Source organism: Manis pentadactyla, chromosome 3 (genome assembly GCF_030020395.1).
Source record: "Manis pentadactyla isolate mManPen7 chromosome 3, mManPen7.hap1, whole genome shotgun sequence".
NCBI classification, from domain to species: Eukaryota; Metazoa; Chordata; class Mammalia; order Pholidota; family Manidae; genus Manis; species Manis pentadactyla.
In genome coordinates, this window is record NC_080021.1 from 203,957,400 (window position 1) to 203,978,213 (window position 20,814).

General features: G+C 45.3%; 1 protein-coding gene and 1 long non-coding RNA gene across 5 annotated transcripts in view; one reads left to right on the top strand and one right to left on the bottom strand.

Annotated features, from left to right (window-relative positions):
• Positions 1 to 925: 925 nt before the first annotated feature.
• On the bottom strand, positions 926 to 6,685 carry LOC130683198 (uncharacterized). Of its 4 annotated transcripts, XR_008996817.1 has the most exons (4): positions 6,577 to 6,685; positions 6,200 to 6,377; positions 6,060 to 6,093; positions 5,616 to 5,730 (listed from the first exon to the last, which is right to left on the bottom strand). It is a non-coding gene; the product is annotated as an uncharacterized LOC130683198 (long non-coding RNA). The 4 variants fall into 4 exon arrangements; XR_008996815.1 differs by lacking the exons at positions 5,616 to 5,730; positions 6,577 to 6,685 and adding an exon at positions 926 to 1,332 and having other exon boundaries at positions 6,200 to 6,445; XR_008996814.1 differs by lacking the exon at positions 6,577 to 6,685 and having other exon boundaries at positions 6,200 to 6,445.
• Positions 6,686 to 7,147: 462 nt separating this feature from the next.
• The window catches only part of PAPPA (pappalysin 1), a 230,765-nt gene continuing 217,098 nt past the window's right edge, over positions 7,148 to 20,814 (top strand). The window contains exon 1 of the mRNA XM_036915515.2: positions 7,148 to 7,946. Coding sequence (XP_036771410.1) covers positions 7,526 to 7,946 — 421 coding nt within the window. The 5' untranslated portion in view covers positions 7,148 to 7,525. The remainder of the gene's footprint in view (positions 7,947 to 20,814) is intronic.

The following is a 20,814-nucleotide window of genomic DNA, read 5'->3' on the forward strand; positions in this document are numbered from 1 at the left end:
TCCTTTTTCCCCTCTGTAAAATGGAGGTAATCATATTACCTGCCTCTTACAGTTGTCATAAAGATTGAATGATACAAATGTACAAGCAAACAATAAATTTGAACTGTCAGTGACAAAGAATATAATATGAGAGTGAAAAATCATGGACAGCTAGACCTAAGACCTTGGCACAATGCCAGACACATAACTGATAATTGATAAATAATTATTGAATGGGTAAATCAATTACCATCTGTAAGAAGAGAATCAGCGTTATATTAGAAAGAATATTGGTTTGGGAACCAGGAAACTAGAGAATTCTCACTTGGGGGGAATGGTTTGGGTATATGACTTTGAGACAATCCCTTCTTCTCTGTTAGTCTTCATCTGCAAAGAGGGAGTGCTAGATTTTAACAGGCTATAAAGCACTGCCCACTTAAAAAAAAGCATCTCTGCCAATAGGCTGGCATAGCACCTACTAACAGCGTCCCCATTTGGCACATGACACAGTAAGTAGCAGTACAAGGCTACTTACCAATGATGGTGCTGGCCGAGTGGCTTCAAGATGAGATCCAAAAGAGAGAGTTTCAGAGGAGGAGATTAATTCTGATTTGTGCAGGGCATGAGTATAAAGTTGCCTAGAAGAACCAGGACTTTCTTCAGCTGGATTTTAAGAATTTGAAGGACTCAAACTAAGGTAAAATGAAAGAACCAGGACATTATTTTGAATGGCACATGCAACTAGGAGTGCCAGAGGTCTCAAGGAGTTCACTAAATCCTCCCTGAGCTCCAACTCACAGAAACCACAGAGGGTTAACCCCGTGGGGGATCTCAAAAGGCAGAAGACTTAGGTCTCATCCTCCAGGAGCTTAGGGTCTGGCACAGAAAGGAAGACAAGGACATAAATCCAACAATAAAAGAGAGGAAAATAGCTCTGGGAATGATGTATCTTAATGTTTAATAACGAATAATGTTATGGAGAAGGTGACATTTACACTAGATCGGAGGAAAGCACATAGGTTAGAGTTTTGGTTTGGATGTATATCTTCTGGCTAGGTTATTTGGGGTAAATTGCTCTGTCTTTCTGAACTTGAATTTTCTTATCTTTTGAAACAAATAGAGCAAAACCCATCTCATCAAGTTGCTTTCAGAATATGTGCCCACAGGTCCATTCATGGGTATGGAAAGTGCTCCACAAGTCAGGTTATTCCTCACTGGCATAGACTGAGTTCATCAGAAGGCATTGCAGGATTAGTTTCCCATGGAAAGGGCTTCACTGAAGAATAATTCATTGCATACCGTCAATCTCAGTTGATATAAAAAGTGACCAATTGGACAATGATTCCGCGATTTCTGGAAAAAAACAAGAGTTGAAAGCATTGTCCATTATGTGACTCAAGGTCTCTTCTCAAATAAGCTGCAAGATGCATTTGTCCTGGAATTAAGTGGAAGCAGTTATCAAATGTTTTATTTTCTGTTAAACAAAACCAGTAAAAGGTACCCAGTGAAGAGAACGCCCACCATTGCCCATTTCTGAGTTCTCGCAAAGCTTCCTCTTCCACAAGATTATCGAGATGTTTCCCTGATTCCAATTTAAAACAATAGAAAGATTAAAGGTAGATTAAAGGCAGGCCAGCCAAGAGGTTAAAAACGTGGACTTTGGAGTGAGGCCGACTTGATTCAAATGTGCCATAGAATCTAGCATGCTGAGCCACATTTTCTAAAGAATCTGCAAAATGGGGATAAGAAATAGTACAGATTATAGTTCCAAGGACTAAATGATATGATATATGTAACCACTCCAGATACTGTTTCTCATAATATATTATAGCTAATTATTATTATTACTAAAAAGAATAAAAATAAAATACTAAAATTAAGTTGTTTTATAAATAAAAAATGCAGTGCCAGGCAACATTCGTCATCTTCAACTAAAATTATAGATATAAGAAATGCCCTGGGTACCTGAGATGGACAACATGATACTCTCTGCATGAGTCAAAGGACAGAATTGGTCTAGAAACTGCTGTTTCAGCTTCCTAGTCATAAACATGCAGGAAGACTAAGAGAAGATTCCAATTCATTCCAGAGCCACCCACTTGTGGACACAAAAGGTTAAAAAAATACAGGGGAAAACACCTTGAGCTTGCCCGCTCCACCTTCAGCAAAAGTGGCCCCTCACCCCATCCCTCCAAGCCCACCTCAGGCAAACAAGATGATCCCTGGCTCCCTTTTACTTGTGGTTTTGTATAACAGGCAATTATTAAGTCACAGACTTAATGTTTTTCAGACGGAGATCAGAGATGCTAAGAAATACTCAGGGCTGAGAATTATTTTTTAACATGAGTTAAGAAGATAGAAGGATAGACAGGAACTGCTGAGCAATTCCAATAAATTTGGGTTCAGATCGACCTCCTAGTCCTGTAGAAATAGTCAAAACTTAGTACAGTGTCTAACACACAGTAGGCACTCAACATGGGCAAGGTGTCATTACTGCTGGCATGACTCTTATAATTGTCAACGCCAGTATGTATGTTAAATTAATGTAATCAAATGGCTGTTGGGAAGAAAGAAAAGAAGCTAATGTTTCTCTAACACCCATGGACGTAGGTACTATCACTGTGCAACACGATATCCATCATCTCTCTTAATCTCTCAGATAACCCCATGAAATCCATACAAATGAAAAATGAGATTCAAAAGGTTAAGTGATTCTTACTAGACTGTGGAGCTAGAACACAGAGTGCTAGATCCAGATGGGCTGGGCTCTCTCTGATTTAGGTTTGCTCTTTTTTGTTCTCCTACAAAGTGGGGTGTCTATTGGACCTGCTCTGTAGACTGGCTATGAAGATTAGATGGGATCTTTCCTATAAAAAAGAATTTAAATATGGCTCGGAACATAGTGCATACTCAGTATATAAGCTGGTGTTAGAATTGTTATTTCTTAAAGACAGGATTTGAGTCCAGTGTCTGCTATTCCTAAATCTACATTTTTTTTCTAGTGACCCTCACTTAGGCAGCCAGCAAACTTCAGGGTATTGTCTGGGTGACCACAGATACATCATCTGGGAAAGAGGAGGCTGACAAAATGAAAACAGTTCGTATTTATCAAGAAGCTGATATGTTCATAGCACTGAACATACTGGCATCACATGAAAAACAAACGAAGCATAAGAAGAAAACAAGTATATACACATATCTATATATCTACATAGATTTACAGATCTCTTTCCTTCTCCTCCTCCCCTCTCCTTCGCTCTTTCTCTATAATATATATATATATATATATATATACATATATATATATATATATATATAAAACTAAATTTAATTGTTCTGAACCAGCAGCTGTATCCAAAGCACTGGTCTGAGCATTTGGAGAAACTCAAGTATGAATGCAGCAGAGCCTCTGTTACACATGGAGAGGGGAGACAAGCAGGTAGGTCATTAAGTGTGTAGTTGGCTTTGTGGGTGTGTCCAGAGAAATTCAGAGGAAGTTCTATGACAGCCCAGAGGAGGGAGCCCATCAGCTGGAGGGGGAGGGGTGTGGCAAAGCAACTGGCCCTTGAAGATCCTTGCCCTAGAAGGGTTCTCTAATCTTGGAGGAAAGACATAAACAGGACACCAAAAACAATTCAAGATCCTATCTAATCCAGTTCCAGATTCTACCAGACAGACAATGCTTGCCTAAGAATTCTGAGATGAGAGTAATCCTTCTGGATTGGAGTAAGAAGTAGATGGGGCTGGAGCTCTAGATGAAAGCGGACAAAAGCCTGGGGAGCCGTAACATTTAGATCCCTGGGAAGGCAGAGAGGGCTCCCATTTATTGAGCACCCGCTACATGTCATGTTGCACACTGTGCTCAGGACAGCTCCACAATAAGGTCACTGAGACACAGAGAAATAAGCAACTTGTTGAAGGTCATAGGAACCCAGGGCATGATGCCTCTGCAGCGTGGCCTCGGCACCATAGTCAGTCCTGCAAACCCCTCTGGAACTTCAGGGGTCCACTTAGATATTACTATCCTAACTTCTAGTAGACCTGATACCTTCCCTGGAAAAATGCCTTGCTTTTAGTTATTACCAAGTATAATGAATAATGACAGAGTACATCTGAAGAGTAGAAGGACAGAAGTATTTTTGTTCTAAAAAGTAGTTTTTAGGACAGAAATCCCCAGAAACAAGGAACTCCTTGGATGGGAGGTGGGAGGGAATGGACCAAATATGGGGTAATTAGTTGGGATATTGCCATACTCCAAAAACTAGGGGCTCTACTACACTTCAGATTTGAAAGTGATCTGAGAAATCTTTGACTCCTATCCTTTCATTTCACATAAGACCAAATGGAGGTCAAAGATCCCACATAGGTCAGAATTAGGACCTAACTCTCAGATTATTCCTCTTTGATTATAAAGGATGAAAGGAGAAGGGACAAATCCATGAAGGATCAAGGGGTGAAGTGAAAGATGGATACAGCATATGATGTATTATTTACTACATATAAATACATAAGAATATCAGACATTGGCCAATGATTAGGGTGGGTAATGAACCAAGGGTTAAAATTCACACCGTCCTGTTCACTCAATTAAAAAACACATGCACACACACACACACATATGTATGTACATACATGTATAAAACTAAGAGTGGCTCCAAGACAGGGAGGAGAGGGGGATAAAATAATAAATGTATGTTCAGTGAAAAGACCAATGAAAGGCTTTGCCAATTGCTCCCAGTGCATTTTGGGACTGAAGTCAAGAAGCTGAAGGAGCAGAGACTTAGATCTCTCTGTCCTTTTCTCTTTGTGTCCACTATAGAAGAGACATGAAAAATTTGGCCTCTTGGACTTTTTTCTTTACAAACCTAAGGGACACTTGGTACTGGAAAACAACAGTAGAATAAATGGTATTTGTATATCATTTTTATAATTTACAAAGTGTTATGCTCCAGTATATATTTTGTCCTCAATATGAATTTGTGATACAGATATTCTCATTGTAAAGGGAAGGAAGAGGAGGGTTAGTGAAGTAAATAAAGGGACTCCCTTAGGGCATAGTACTGATTCGTGTTGGAGTGAGTGTGGACTTAGAATTGTAACTCTCGTATCTTGACTCTTCAGTTGACAAAGTCCCAAATGTCTAGGAATATTCAAAACTATTGAATAAATGACTTAGAAGGCCCTGGAAGAAATAGTTTCCAAATGCCTAACTGCCACAATTGAAGTGAATTAGTAGTCATGTTCCAACCTCTAATGGGGTAAGAAGGGGACTCTGTGAGATATAATTTAGGTAGTTCAGCAGAGGTCTTTTTAATTATTTTATTGAATGCCAACCTTATGACTTTTACAGATGACTTGGCGTTGCAGAAAGTGGAAGATTTGCTTAGGCATATTCCTTATCCATGACATTGTATACCAAAGAGCCTCTTCTTTCAGCCAGTCCCTGGCAACACATTTAGGATGTAACAGCATTTTCATTTCATATCTGGAGAAACTGAGTTCAAACATTCTTGGCCTAAGACTTACACGGCAAGTTCTTCTCACACCAAGTTCTGAATCTGGGACCTTCTATTTTCAGAATGGTGCCATTATCCCTGCATGCCACTTTCTGGTTTTATAGAGGGGATGTCTGAGTCATTTGCTCATTCTACAAATCTGCATAATTTCACCAACACATATTCTCCACTAGTGTTCACTCTCCCTGAAGCGTGCAGGAATGATCCTAGGGCTCAGGAAGGATCTGGAGCAGCCCTGAGGACAGGAGCACATGAGAAGGAAAGACACACATTAATGGAGTTAATCTCACCTCAGCCTTCCAGCACGCTAGCCACATGCAAACCTCACACAGCATATCTTTATCACTCCATTATATGAACAGACTGGTAGCCAATAATTTGTACTCCACCACTGCTAACTCCTTTTGGTTTATTAAAACATTTGGAGGAAAAGAAAAACTGTTTTGCCATAAGGGGGAGCTTTTGAGTTCTGTAAAGAGGGGGAAAAATGAAGAACAAAAATATATTACATATATGTCCCACTTCAAAACAGATATACAAAGTAGCAAATGGTTAGACCCTTACCTGTGACTTGAACAACATCAGAGGACCTGAATTTCTTAGGGTGAAAGAAAAAAAAAAAAGGTGCTTTCTTATTTTTCTGTTATATGCAACTAAAATAATTTCTAACAACCAATAGAATATTTTTAAGAATATTCAGAGACCTAGTTGTGCTGAGCCTAGAGCTTCAGAAAGGCAAATGCCTCAGAAAATGCCTTTCTCCTGGTTGCTTCGGAGGATTCTGTGAGGACCTTGGAGACGTGTGGACTAGCTGAAGCCAGCAGCACCCGGGGCTCGGGGTAGACGGGGGCAAGTCCATCACTGCATAACTTCAAGGGACTTCTAAGAGGGAAAAGGAGAAAGGAAGGAAAGGATCAGGAAGGCAGAGGAGAAGGGAGAGGAGGAGAGAGGAAGAGGGAGAGAAAGGTAGTGGAGAGAGAGAAGGGGAGAGAGGAGAGAGGGTGAGAAAGAGGCATTACCAAAAAATGGGAGAATCAAGTTTCAAGACTCTTTCTCTGCTATAGAGAAGGATGAGGTTTACCAGCAAAGTGCAGACTCGATCCTGAGAGATTTTCCTCCTTAAATAAATAAACAAACAAACAAACAAATAAAAGATATAACATAATAAAGGGAGAGGAGGTTGAAGGAGGGGGGAAAAAGCAAGCAAAACAAAACAAGAACAGGAATGTGTGTTTTGAGCAGGAATGAGGAGAGCTGGGAGGACCGTAAGGGGGTGTGTACAGAATTTCATTAAATTGTTACTTTAAGATTGTCTTCTTAAAAAAAAAATAGGGGGTGGAGAAGCAGGAGCGAAGGAGCGAAGGAGGCAAACGGCAAAGTGGAGGAAGGCTGGGTAGCTCGGCCTCTCCAAACTGATTGATTAGTCATGATCCCCGCAGTTTTAACAGGGACTCATTCAATTGGGAAGGTGGAGCGCTCCGGAGCAGATTAGCATACGCTTGTTTACTCATCTTCTGAGGGATTTTTCCCCCCTCTTTCCTTTCATTTTGTGAAGAAGGAGGGAGGGGAGGGGGGACCGGGGAGGGGGGGAGAAGGGGGCTGTGGCTTGTGTTATAAAGGACGCAAAAAAATAAATAAATTAGAGCATCTTTTGGGGGGGAGGGAATTCAGCGGATCAGTGTCTTAGAGGCGCTTTTTTTTTTAAGAGCGAGAAATCATATAAAATAAAATGAAATAAAACAAGGAGGAAGGCAACCAGCTGTTAAAGGGGGGAAATAAGGCAGATAAAGGAGCGGGGAGAGAAATTAATTGCCAACCAGGAGGAGTTAGGCTGTATTTTTCAAAGGTGGGGGAAGTGGAGCGCACACCTTGAGGAGGGAAGCGAGAAAGAAAAGAAAAAAGCAAGTGGAAGGGGGGGCTCGCCCAAGAAGGGTGAAGAAGCGAAGAAAGTCGAGGCGCCGAGGCTCCCAAAGCTGGCAGCTCCGGGCGGCGGTGCAGGGGCGAAGGGGGGGCGGGGGGGACCGTCGGACATGCGGCTCTGGAGTTGGGTGCTGCGCCTGGGGCTGCTGAGCGCCGCGCTGGGCTGCGGGCTGGCCGAGCGCCCCCGCCGGGCCCGGAGAGACCCGCGGGCCGGCCGCCCCCCGCGCCCCGCCGCCGGCCCGGCCACCTGCGCCACCCGGGCGGCCCGCGGCCGCCGCGCCTCGCCGCCGCCGCCGCCGCCGCCGCCGCCGGGCGGTGCCTGGGAAGCCGTGCGCGTCCCCCGGCGGCGGCAGCAGCGGGAGGCGAGGGGCGCCGCCGAGGAGCCGAGCCCGCCGAGCCGGGCGCTCTATTTCAGCGGGCGAGGCGAGCAGCTGCGCCTCCGGGCCGACCTCGAGCTGCCCCGGGACGCGTTCACGCTGCAAGTGTGGCTGCGAGCGGAGGGGGGCCAGACGTCTCCGGCGGTGATCACAGGTAGGCAAGGGCGCCCGGGCGGGCGCTACACCGTCCCCGCGGCCCCAGGGGCGCGGGTGCCTGGGCGCGGGGGGCGGGCGGGTCCGGGGCTTGCGGCCGTGTCTGTGCGGGAGCCGCCCGCCGGCTGCGCGGAGGCAGCGGGCGCGCTGCGAGCCTCGCTTTGCCCCATCTGCCGAATGGGCTCACTCGCAAGGCGTCGCCGCCTAGTCGCCCGGAGGGGCGCCGGGAGCGCTGCTGGCGGCCCAGGGACCCGCAGTCAGTCAGGGCTGATCCCTGAGGAGCCTCGTGCAAGTAAACCGTGTTCGGGATGGTCAGACTTACTGTCCCCGTTTGGAATGGAGGGGAGGATGACCCGATTGGGATGCATGTGGGAAGAGGCTAGGGGACAGCTGATTTCCTTGACTTTTTAAAGGGGGTGAACCCCCAACCCTTCACTTGGCCTCCTTGCCCAGAAAGCCTCGAGGACAAGGTGGTCGTGATTGCCAGGACTTAGAAGTACTCGAAGTGCCGCAAAGTTGCTCTCCGCTTGACGTCTGCTTCTGGGATTCACCCCTTTCACCCCACTCCCCTCACTGCCTTCCCATGTCCTCGCTTTTAAAGCCTGCTGCGTGTCACTTGGGGCCAGGGCGAAACCTGCCTAACGCACTCCCCGCCAGCTCTTCTCCGACTCGGCTGCGAAACGGGGCGCTTTTCTCATTTGGGACTTTATGAGCCCATAATGAATTTGAGTTCCCCCTCCGCACCCTCCCTCTCTCTCCCCTTCCCCGTTCCACAGCAAAGCCCATAGTGAAACCGGACACTCGGCGAGGGTTGCAAACCTTAGAAATGCTCCAGCATCCATTTTTCCCCCTCTAAATGAATTTGTGGCAATGCCTTTCACAAAACTGGGGGGGTGGGGAGTGGAGGGGGGAGACGCTGGAGGAGCGAAGGGAAGTTTTGTCTCTTCTGGCCGGGAGATTCCCTTCCTGCACCAACAATCTCGCCGTGGCCTGGGACGTCTTAAAGTGAGAGTAGGGGTTCCCCCTTCGCTGCGGCCAGGAAACGTGTGGAGGCGTTTCTCGATCCCACCCCCTTACACACTTTCTTAGAAGGGAAAGCTGTGAGCTCCTCCGGCAGTTCTGCCCCTTGCTATCTTGCCAGAGACTTTCTCAAAGGTTGCGCTGACTCTATCCTATTTACATGAAGTCGATTTCGGGGGACCCAAACTCTGCTGCTATAGCAAGAATATGTCCTTAAAGTCTCACGCTCCAGCTCCCAATCCAAGAGCCAGAAAGTGACTTTCCCTCGCATCTGACGTCATCACGTTTTTCTCTCTTTTTGTCCCCCAGGAAGGAGAGGGAAACTGAGCCCATTCACTTTTAGCCCCCCCAGCCCTGGTGGCCCAGAGCGGGGTATAAAACAAAGTAGAGGAGAGATGTTATTCATAGTAATGATGATGAGGGGTGGTAACTCGGGGTTGCAGGATATTTACTTCTGTTTCCGAACCTAGGGAAAGCACAGAGCCTGCTGCTCGGGAATGATTTTTTTTTTTTTAATACGTAGATTTGATTTTTCTTAGTGTTTACCTGTGATACCAGTGATTTGGAAGTCTTCCCCTCCAGCAGGAAGAGCCCCAGGGGTTATATAGGTATCATCAATGAAAAGGTAGCAAAATGCATTTTATATATATATCTATATATCTATATATATATCTATATCTAACACCTGGGATTCCACAGGAGCCTGCTTTATAAATGTCTGTAATTTAGACAAGGAACCTCTCTTCACACACGTTCTCCTGAGCACTCATTCACTCTCTCACACAACGATTGTGCAGTAAAATACTTTAATTGGTTGGGGGATGTTAGGTTATTATTGCTTGTATAAAATGCCTGGTCCATTTTATGTGTGGAAATAACATTCCTCTCAAAACGAAAAGAAAGAAAGAAAAAAAAAAAGCACTGCTGTCGTGTAGTGCCAGAAAGCCAGGAGCTTTTCTCCCGAGGATTCTGGTGGATTTTTTTCCCTCCCCTAGTTGAGTCTGAGCCAGATTTGGCGGTGTGTAAACACCTGGCCCTGAGCCAGAAAAGACTCATTCTGCGTATCCTCCACACAGTACAGACTGTTGGACTAAAAAGAACCTGCTTCTCCTTGAATTAAAAGGCAAACAAACAGAGGTTCTTTGCAGAAGCACTTTTTCGGCTCCTTTCTTTGCGTAAGTTCGGGCTGGGAGAGGCAGAGCCAAGGTGGGCAGCTGGGATGCTGATGCCAAGCCACGTCCTCTGGCTGTGACCTCGGGTGCCCAGTTTGCTGCCTGACCTCCGCGGGCTCCCTCTGGCTGGGCGTTGCCACTTTCCTAGGAATCCCTGGTCACCTATCTTGAGAGAGCAGGCGCATCTCAGCAGGGACCGCGATGCTATTTCAGGCAGAGGGTTGCTGCCTTGCTGTCAGGCCAGGCTGCCTTACAGCACTCTTTGCTGCAGGATTCAATTGGGTTTCGTAAAGGTCTAATTTTACGGTGCTGTTAACCGGGTCTGTCGTCTGGCAGAGGCAGGCCTTGCCGCTCCTGGTAGGCGGGCTGTGCTCCCAGATCCACCCGGGATGCTATTTCTGCCCCGGTTCAAACTTCACTGACACCAGTTCAGACAGGCACTCGGAGAGGCAGAGGGAAGGAGTGAAGGAGCCGTTTGCTTCTGAACCTCAGAAAGCATGCCTTTTATTTTTCCAAAAGGGAAGAAGAAAAAAAAATAAGTGTGTCCACATATATCTACATTAATAAATAAAAGGAAAGCCATATGCAGACAAAAACAAAGCCAAAGTTAGAAAGTACCTGTGTGCAGGATTCTCTGGAGGTCCCATCAGTGATGGGTGGTCTTTAAGACAGAAGAGTCCTTTAAGGCTACTGTAAAAAGGCTCCTCAGAGGTTACCCAGTCCAGTGCTCTCTGTGGCCGAATAGGGAGGACAGATTGGGCAGGGGGTGGCTGATGACACAGCTCCTCTATGGGAGGAGTAGGATTTAATCCAGGGCATCCTGACTGCCAGGTCTTACCCCCCTTCACCATTAGGAGAAGGCTTCTAATAAATGCCATCACCTCTCACCCCTCATGGACCCACCACCCAGGATGGCCTTCAGCTTACTGGCACGGCAGTTTGGGCTCCCTTTCAAGTCTGGGGGTGGGGGGAGCTTTCTGACACAACCCTTTGCTTTTATACCATACCAGGCAGGATCCAGACCCCTACCCCTCATCCTCAACAGTGCCTGCCCTCCCCCAGCCCTCCAGTGTGTAAAAAAGAGAAAGAAGAAGAAAAAGAAAACAATAGATTCAATTTGCTCCATGGAGCAGAGGCCCTGAGCAGCAGTTAATCTTGTTAAAGTTTCTCCTGACCTGTTAGATAAGTGAAATGTGGACCCCACAAATGCTACCCTCCTTCCACCCCCGGCCTTTAGTGACCCAGAATCCCTGCTCAGAAGAAGAAAGGGATTTACCTGAATCCCATCCAGAACCTTCACTTGCCACACTTTTTTCTTTTGTTTGAAATGTTGGACTGTTGAGTTTGCTGGCCACTCAGAGGAGTCTTTTTATTTCCTCTCTTCTGCAGCCCCTGTTTCCTGCCACCCAAAACCCCAAAAGAGTCCCTGTGTTTTCCCAACTTTGGAACTGCTGTAACAGGCAAGGCCAGGTTCTAAGGAATCCATGTATTAGCATGCTCCCCCCCAACATTCCTAGTCACACCTGGGCTCTAGAGTGTGCAGTGGTTAGAAGCCAGTTTTAGTAGTCAGGTTACTGAAGTGAGAATCCACTTCTGCTCCTAACTGACTGTGTGACCTTGGGCAAGCTAGTTGACTCCTCTGGGCTCCAGCTTCCTTAACTGCAAAGTGAAGGTAGCACGAGTACCTATCTTATCACATGGGCTCACATGTGGAAAGTGCTCAGACCTGGATTTGGTGCATAACAAGCACTCAGTAAACTTCATTCTTATTATTGGACATGATTTTCTGAAGATCTCAGCCTTGGCCCTACAGACTTGAGGACACTTGAAAGCAGGATTGAAACCAGCTCTTTTTGGGTGCCTTCAACACCGGCAGTGTGCTAGGTGCTTGCCCTATGCCTAGGAGTTTCACCTTCACAAACACCCTTGAAAGATGGGCACCATTGCCTCCATTTTACAAGTGAGGAAATGGAGTCTCAGAGAGTGAAGTGACTTACTCCAAAGTCCCATGGGTCGGGTAGCTAGAGCCCAGATGTGAACTCATGTCCCAAGTGCCTGTTTCCTCTTCAGCAGTATTTTTGAAGAGAGAAAAAATGACTCACGTCCTCTTCTTTAGTCCTGCTATGGAACGTTTCCATTCCTTTCTGCCTCTCTGTGTGCTGGTCGCACACCTCCAGAGGCTGAAAAATAGGTATAAATCTCACCTGGAACCCTAGGTTTAACCTAGCAGATCAGTTTTTATTTTCTTGTCAAATTATCAAACAGGCTGTGTTTGGCATATCTGTTACTTATCACTTGCTGTGTGATTTGAATCAAGTCACCTCATCTCTCTCTCCTTTGGTTTCCTCATCTGTAAAACTGGGCATAATGATATCCAGATATCATAGTGAAATAAATATCCAGAATGTACCTGGTGTGGTGCCAGCTCACATTAGGGACTCAGTCAAGGTAGCTGGAGCCAGTAAGTAATCACGTTCCCTTTTCAAGTTTGCTAGCTTGGCCTTCAGAAGTGGGACCTGTTTGTGTACTGTTAGGACTTCCCCCTCTGAGTTGCTGAGGGAGACTCTCTAGAATAGACAGTATATGTAGGGAAACAATTAGATCCCCTCAAGTTCCTTCCTTGCATTTTAATTTCCTCATCCTTGACCTCCTGGGATGACCCCTTGGTGGTAAGAGCCAGAGAAAGTCATGAGCCACTGGACCAGTGAACAGGAAAACCAGTTTGCATTGAGGGGGAGAGTGTACCCTCAGGGACAGAAGGCCTGGGCCACGCAGCTCATTGTGCAACAGGGAAACTGAGGACCAGAGTTACAAACAGGGGCTAAGAGTTAAACTATATTCACAAACTGCCCCCTCTCAAAAGGGACCAGGAAATCATATGGTCCAGTAGTTCCCATCACTGGAAGCACTTGGAATCATCAGCTTTTGAAACATCCTGTTGCCCAGGCTGCACCCAGGGATTCCCATATCATGGGTCTGAGGTTGGCCAGGGCACTGGTGTCCCAAATCCTTCTCAGGTTTTCAAACCCTTCTCAGGTGATGTTGGAGGGACCAGCAGTAGAGAGAATCAGGGATCTGGTCGAGGTCCCCATGCTCGGCAGATGGGGAAACAGGCCCAAAAGGGAAGTTGTGTTCCCTGCTTACTGACCTGCCTAGTGGCTGAGCCTTGTGAGGAATTTAGCTGTTCCAATTTTGAGTTGCCAAACACCAGGAAGGACCCTGCTTCCATTCTCAGTTCCCCTGCTAACCCCAAAACTCTAAATGCTGTGGCCCCCTGCCATTCCATTTTTCCAGAGCCAGTTCCTGCGTGTGAAGCCACACTCTCTCTTTCAGGCACTTCCTGTAAAGTGCTAACGTTCCTGTAGAGGGGATAACATATTGAACTCTAGGCACTTGGGTTTTAAATGATCTAAGTGCTTAGGAAGGGAGTCTCTCTGAGTAGGCAGAAGGGAAGCTCAGCTTTGAGCCATTCCCCTCTTTTCCCTGGGTTAGTCCTGCAGGAAGGGATGTGTTCCTATTATTTCAACATCCCCCTTACCTTGAGATCACTCTGAAACCAGCACTGGCTGCAGGTGTCTCAGATGAGAAAGAGAGGCAATCCCCAGGCACCCCAGGTGAGAGGACTTACCCTACAGCCAGCTCGTACTTTTTCTACCTATGGCCAAGGGCTCACCTGCTGCCCTTTCTCTGGAATTTAATTTCCTTTCCCTCGATGTCCCCGTAATCTTTCTTCTTGCTCCACTGAGGGCTCTGCTTCATGCCTTGATGCACTTACTAGAAATACTTACCTGAACACTACTTGTGGATTTTGGTTCCTTGGCTCCTTTGGGAACCTGAAGCTGGGACTCAGGAGCTCTGAGTTCAAGTATTGACTTGGCCTCCTCTGAGCTCTGTGACCTGGGCCCTTTGACTCAACCCCCGGGGCCTCCCCGGGCAGAGTTTCAGGTGTGGTTACATTCAACATCCCCATCTCATGAGTTGTCACGGGAGCCAGGTGAGACTATGACGACAGAAGCTCTTGGCCAAGATCAGAGCCCGGTTCACATGTCAACAGTGATAGAAGCCAAAATATGAGAGCTGTGAGAGATTTCTGCAGTCAAGGTTATTCCTGGAAAGGTACCTTTATTATCATTATTCACATTGTAAGTGATAAATAGTGATCAAGTTAGCAAATCTTCTCATACCCATGACCTCACTGGAGTCCTTTGATGTTGGAACTTCACAGGTCTGCTGCATCCTACTACTTACTTGCTGTGTGACCTTGACAACTTAAATGCTCCTCTCTGGGCCTCAGTATTCTCAGAGTGCACAATGAAGAGTAGGGATAGGAAGGATATGGGCTTTTAAGCTGTGCCCAACAATCTTAGGGATCCCATGGGAAAATGCTGACAGTAAGGTCTTTGCCTCCCCCAATGTCACCTTTCACTTTAAACTGCTTGCGTTGTGTGGTTCGACAAGATTCCATTTGAAGTAGCAAGTTCCTCAGGTACAGAGTTTGAAGGGACGTGGATTGACAGTAAGGAATTATTGTTAATTTTGGTAACGTGTGATAATGATGGTGTTATTATATATTTGTAAAGATCCTAGTCTGTTAGAAATGCATACTGAAGTACTTTTGAGTAAAATTACGTTCTGTCTGTTTGGTTTGTTTAAAATGCTGCAGAAAAAAGCAAGGTGTTGGGGGAAGGGTAGTAGATGGGAGATTGGCAGACTGATAATAGTTGTTGAAAGCAGGTGACAGAAACAATGGCCTCAATACATTTTCGTCTGTCCTTCTGTGTTTGATTGAAGATTTCCATAATAATTTTTTTTTAATTAAAAGAGTTTGAAAGCCACAGGGGGCGTTTAAGTCTTAGATCTCTGCACGTTCTGTGACTGATAGTTTCCAAATGCTGAGGTGACCACTTGGAGAGAATTAGAGACCCTTCCAAGGTCACAGAAAGTCAGGATGCAGGCCAGTCTTCAGACCCCAGGAACTCCCTCTGTACACCTGTAGACTCTGGTGACCAACCATTCTGGGAAAGCTTGAAGGGAAGAAAAGAAAAGAGGGGCACCTAGGAAGGGCAAGGAGGAGCAAGTGGGGCCTTTCTGGGCAAAAAGAAGCTTTTGAATGAGGATGTTATTTGCTGTATGGAACCATCCCCCACCCTGAAGCCTTTCGCATCCCTGGTGCCAGGCATTGGCTAGTCGTCACGACCATTCAAAACATATTACATAAGTATGCACATCCGTATGACAGTACATATACATGTGCATGCATGCACTCACACACACACGTTGCCACACACCCCTGTTTCTCATTTTCCTAGCTCCTTGTTTCTATTTCCTGTTGTCCTGGGAGTCTTCTAGAACCTTCTAGAGCCCTGGGGGAATGATCTGCAGTTGCCTAATGTCAGGAAGAGCCGACACCACCAGGAAATAGGGGAAAGAAGTGTTGTGTTTACTGAAGAAGTGTTCTGAGTGGTTGATCACAGGACTCAAGAGTCAGACTGCCTGAGCTTCATTTCCTGCCTCTCCCACCTGTTAGTTGTATGACCTTGGTTAAATTACTTAATATCCCCAAACTTCACTGTTCCCATCTATAAAATGCAGATAATACTGGCTCCTACTTGATAGGGTTGTTTTGAAGGTTAACTGGGCCTCCATGTGGAAAATGCTTAGTAAAGGAATCTAGACCATAGGGAAGCACCCAGTAAATGTTACCTCACTGGTATTACGTGTGTCCACCCCTCGCCACACACTATTTCCAGTTCCCTCAATATCTCTGAGTTAGACATGTTTATCTCCTTTGGCAGAGCCAGGGATTGCCTTTCCCTCCCTAACCACTCAGGAAGGATATATTGCCATCATCCTCACATAAGAACTAAAATGAAAGACAAAAAAGTAAATACATTATTGTTTCCTATTACAAAAGCCACATGTGCTCATTGTAGAGATCCTAAGAACTGCAGGTAAAAATACAAAGGATAAAGTAAAAATGTCTTCAATTCTTGCCCAGGTATTCAGCAAGTATTTAACAAGGTCCTGCTGTGTGACAGGTACAGTTTCAGGTCCTGAGTACAGAGCAGTGAACAGAAGAGGAAAATATCCCTGCCCTTGGGAAGTTTATATTCTGGGATGCAGGGAGGAGGTGGAGACTAAGAGTATAAATAAGTAATCAAATATATCACATTATGTCAGGTGAATGTTTATGAAGAAAAATAAAGTAGAGAAAAGAAGCCTGGGAAACCCTGTGTTGGGGTCAGGTTGCAGGAGGAGTAAGGTTTAAGTGGGGTGGTCAGGGGAGGCAGTAATGAGAAGGGACCTATGAGTGGACCCTGGGCTACGAAGAGGAGGTTGTGGTGTATTGGAGAGGGAAGGGTGGTGGGCTGGAAGGAAGATTCTAGACCTGTTAAGTCAGCCCTTGCTCTGTGACTTTGGGCAAGTCACTTTCTCTCTTGGGTGCAGTTTTCCTCATCTGAACAATGTGGGTAGGGAGGAATTTATCTTTGTCCTAGAGATCCTTCTAGCAGAGAGCTTGGATTCTGTCATCCTCATTTGGACTGTCCTAAAACATAAACTGTGAAGTTTGCAATAGTTCAGTTTTCTTCAGTTTTTTGGTGTGTTTCCTCCACTAGGTGGTGCCGGTGCCCGTCCCCCTTAGGGGCCAAGCACCCACACACCTGCATCTGCTCCCCCTGCCACACTGATTCTTGAAAAAGGACATGGTATTTCTCTTGCCAAGGTATCGTTGACTGATAACAACTTAGAATGGTGTTTTCCATAGACATATATACTTTAATGTCTCCCCAAAAGCTTTGTAGGAAATAGCAAAGTGCTAACCAGTAGAATTTCAGTCAAAGACTGACTGAAGACATTATTTAGGGAATATTGGGTCTTACCAATAGCTGGAAGCCATCTCATTAATAATATTGCTAATAATAGCTGCCATAAATATCCAAAACTCACTGAGTGACCTTCCCAGTGATGATTTACTTGGGTAATGGTTAGTCTACTCAAATTTCATAATTTCTTACCATACAAACAGCTTTCCAAGCAAGTTCTTTGGCTTCAGAGTAGACCCCTGGCCTTTTAGTCTTCTTTTTCATTTTAATCAGATCATTCCATGAATTAAACAATAAGACTGTGGAGTCTGTAGACATCAGCCTGTTTGCCTTCTGAGAATCCCTAGGATTGTCATCAGTCCTCTTGTCCCCTTCCCTTTTCTCTCTCTTCCTATTCATTTACGTTGGCCACTTACGCTTTTTTTCAAACAAGAGAAAGAAAATTTTTTTTCCAGAAACCCAGGGTCAAAAGAACCTGGAAGAGTAGGGGAGGTACCCTGTTTCAATTTTAGGGAACCAAATGAAGTCCCAGGTTCCACTTCATTTGGAGGAAACCAGGATAGAAACTTTAAGAGGCTGGTGGAGGGCCCAGCTTGGGATCCAAGAATGTGAGTAGGGGGGAAATATGTGACTAAATGTAGAGCCATGGCTGAGCCTTTTGTCTTTAAGAAGCTGTGCTTACCACCCTTGTAGTCAAGAAATCATTCCTGCATCTGACACATTCATCTTTCCTTAATTCCTCCTGCTCTATAAGCATGAAATGTGGCTAGGCAGAATATGACCAAGTGCGTGTGTATAGAAGGGGTCATTTCTGCCAGTGAGATCGGAGCTCTTTCAGCTACAAATGCTGATGAGAAAATAGAGAAAGATATGATAACAGGCCAACCAGGAACAAGATGGCCTTGCTCTAAGAGATGCAGAGTACACAGAAAAGAACAAAAAATGAATACATACTGTGCTCTGTGCTGTGAATTAGTATTCATGGACGTCCAAGGAACCACGTTGTGTGAGTCAGAGGATTCATCTAACCATTCATTCCAAAGAGGAGAAACGGAGGTTTGGTGAGGAAAGTGGCCTGTCCAAATCGTTGACCAAGCTGGGAAGGTCCTCTGCTTTCTGGTCTTAGTCCATAGCTAGATCTGTGTGTTTTCTGCTTGGTACCCTTTCCCATGGAGTAATTACCATCTCTCTGCTCATAAGTATTATTTATCTCCAGACCCTGCTGGACTCCAGACTCACAGACCCAGCTCTCCACTGGAAATGTCAACATGCACTTGAAACTCAACATGTCTAAAGCTGAATCATCTTTCCTCCAAAATCCCTTGTGTCTTCATCTGGTGTTAGCCGCTGCTCTAGATATATCGCCCACCATATCCAATCAGTTATCAATTCCTGTCTATTCTGCCTCCTGAACATCTTAAAGCCAGTCTTCCCTCTTCTTAGCTTAGGCGCTCTTCATTTCTTGCTTTGACTATTTCCCTAGTATTGTAATGCCCCCTTCTCTGAGCCTCAGCCTCTGCACTCCCTTCAACCTATCCTCTAACCTCCGACAAATCTTTCTAAAACGCAGATCTGACTCTGCCATCTCTAGCTAGAGACTCTCCCATAGTACTGGAGTTATATGAAGCTCCTCCAGATACCTTAGGCTTGTTTCACATCATTTTATCTGTGGTGTGCCTGCTATATTCCCATGCACCCTTTGGCAGAACACTTAAGCCTCCATAGGATTCTACTCAAGGTTCCCGACTTCAGGAAAGCCCTCCCTGATTCTCCTCCACCTCCCTTATTTGTCTTTCTTAACAGTGCCCTCTGCATACATACATTAAAACACCTGGAATTCTTTATCATATTTAATTGTATGCATATTTGAGGTCATCTCAACTTGCCCACTGCCTAGCACAGTACCTGGCTTACAAAGAAGCAGTATGTATTTTTGTTTAATGAATGCATGACCAAATAAGAGAATCAGCTTAATATCTAGTGATTCTGGGAGAAAGAGCTTAGGAACCTCAGGCTTGTTGCATTACATAACCAAAGCACATGACCTAGCCCATGCATCACACTCAAAAACGTTACACAGTGGTTAATTCCATTTCCCCTTAAGCAAAGAAGTCAGAAGGGAAAAGAAACCTGGCCTTCCAAAACAGAGTGGGGAGGGAGCAGTGCATTTAAATGCCTCCTCAACTCATATTTTGGCCTCTAATCCAAGCCACATTTTAGCCTTGGTCTCCCCCTCTCAGCCCCTCGCTTCTTTGCAAAGCATTTGTTTTGTGTGTGCCCTGCAGCACATAATCCCAAACTTTGCTCTCCTCTCAGATTTCCCCCTCTCCCCCTTCCCAGATTCTTACTGGACCCCGAGTATCCTGGCAGTCATATCTGTTGTCTGGGTTTGCATCCATTTCCCTCTTTCCTGATAGGGGGGCTTTCCGTCTACTTCCCTTGATCCTGTGAGACCTTGGGTTGACCTCAGGATCTGGAATCCTCTATCCACTGTTTATATACCCTTGGGGGAGAGTATGCATTCTCAGCAGTAATAACAGTAATAAAAGCAGCTAGCTTATAATGAGCACTTACTATGTGCTGACACTGTGCTCAGTGCTGCACTCTGAACCCTCTGAATTAGGATTAGCAAGTTACGTGACTCGCTGAAGGACACACAGCTAAAGGGTGGTGGAGCTGGGGTTCAAATCCAGGCCAGTTTAATTTTATGTCTACCCACGGAGCCTAGCATATTGCTTGGAACATGGTGGCTGTCCAGTAAATGTTCCATGAATATGTGAACAATGAATGAATGAATGAATGGATTGATGGGAGGATGATGGTGCCCCCAGTGACAAATGCAAACATCTACAGATTGTAGAACAAAAAGGGAAGCAAGAGAGATGGACAAAAATTGTGAATGAACATTATAAGGTTTCAAAGAGATTGGTGACTAAATCTCTTTGATATGCAAAATGTTTTTATTTGCAGGTGATTTTCAAACAAAAAGAACCATTTATATACACCAGAGTATTTCCTACCTTTAAGCAATCTACTAGGAGATGAACACATTTCAAAGATGCTCTGTGCCAAAAATGTTTCTGTATTCCTTTTTTTGGAATCAGAGTCTGTTGTGTGTTCCCCCCAAGTATGAGCAACAGAGGAGAGACACTGTCATCCTCTGGGGAGGGGCCTGATGCGTTCTGAGCTGAAGCTGGGGCGTACTTACGTGATCATGCTGCATGGACTCTGTGGTTCTGAGTAGGAGACTGGCTCTAAAGGAACAAGGCTGATGGGTAATGAGCTTTTATTGAAGCTGATTAAGCCTCCCTTAAGCTTTCAGGATGGCTTCTTTACAGAGCAGCCCCACTGAGTCTGATTACATCTGATCCATGAAAAACAACAAATATGATATCTTGTTCAAACTTTTCCCAAGGACATCGGAGTTTGCTTTCTCCAATCTTCTCAGTTTACAGATGGAGAAACTGAGGTCCAGGCAAGTTCACTTAATAAATTAAGCCAAGCTGAGTAAGGTTAAGCAGCAAGTTGGCAGCAATATTAAAAGTAGAATTCAGGACTCTTGACTCCCCAAGTCAGTGCTCTTTCCACTGGCTCACTCTGTTTTTTGTTACAGTGTGGGGTAATAGTTCCATCTCTGGGTTCACATTAGTGAGCCTCTTGGGACACAGCATGTAGCTGTTGAGTAATTTTTCTTAAGCACTTATACATGCCAAACCTCTGTCCTAGGCATTCTGTGAGGTTCAGTAGGAAATGGCAGTTTATTTAGAGAGGTAGATCTTTCTTCCTTCCATCTTTCCATGCATCCATGCTTCCATTGATTTAATACAGAGTTACCAAGCAATCTTTTTATCTG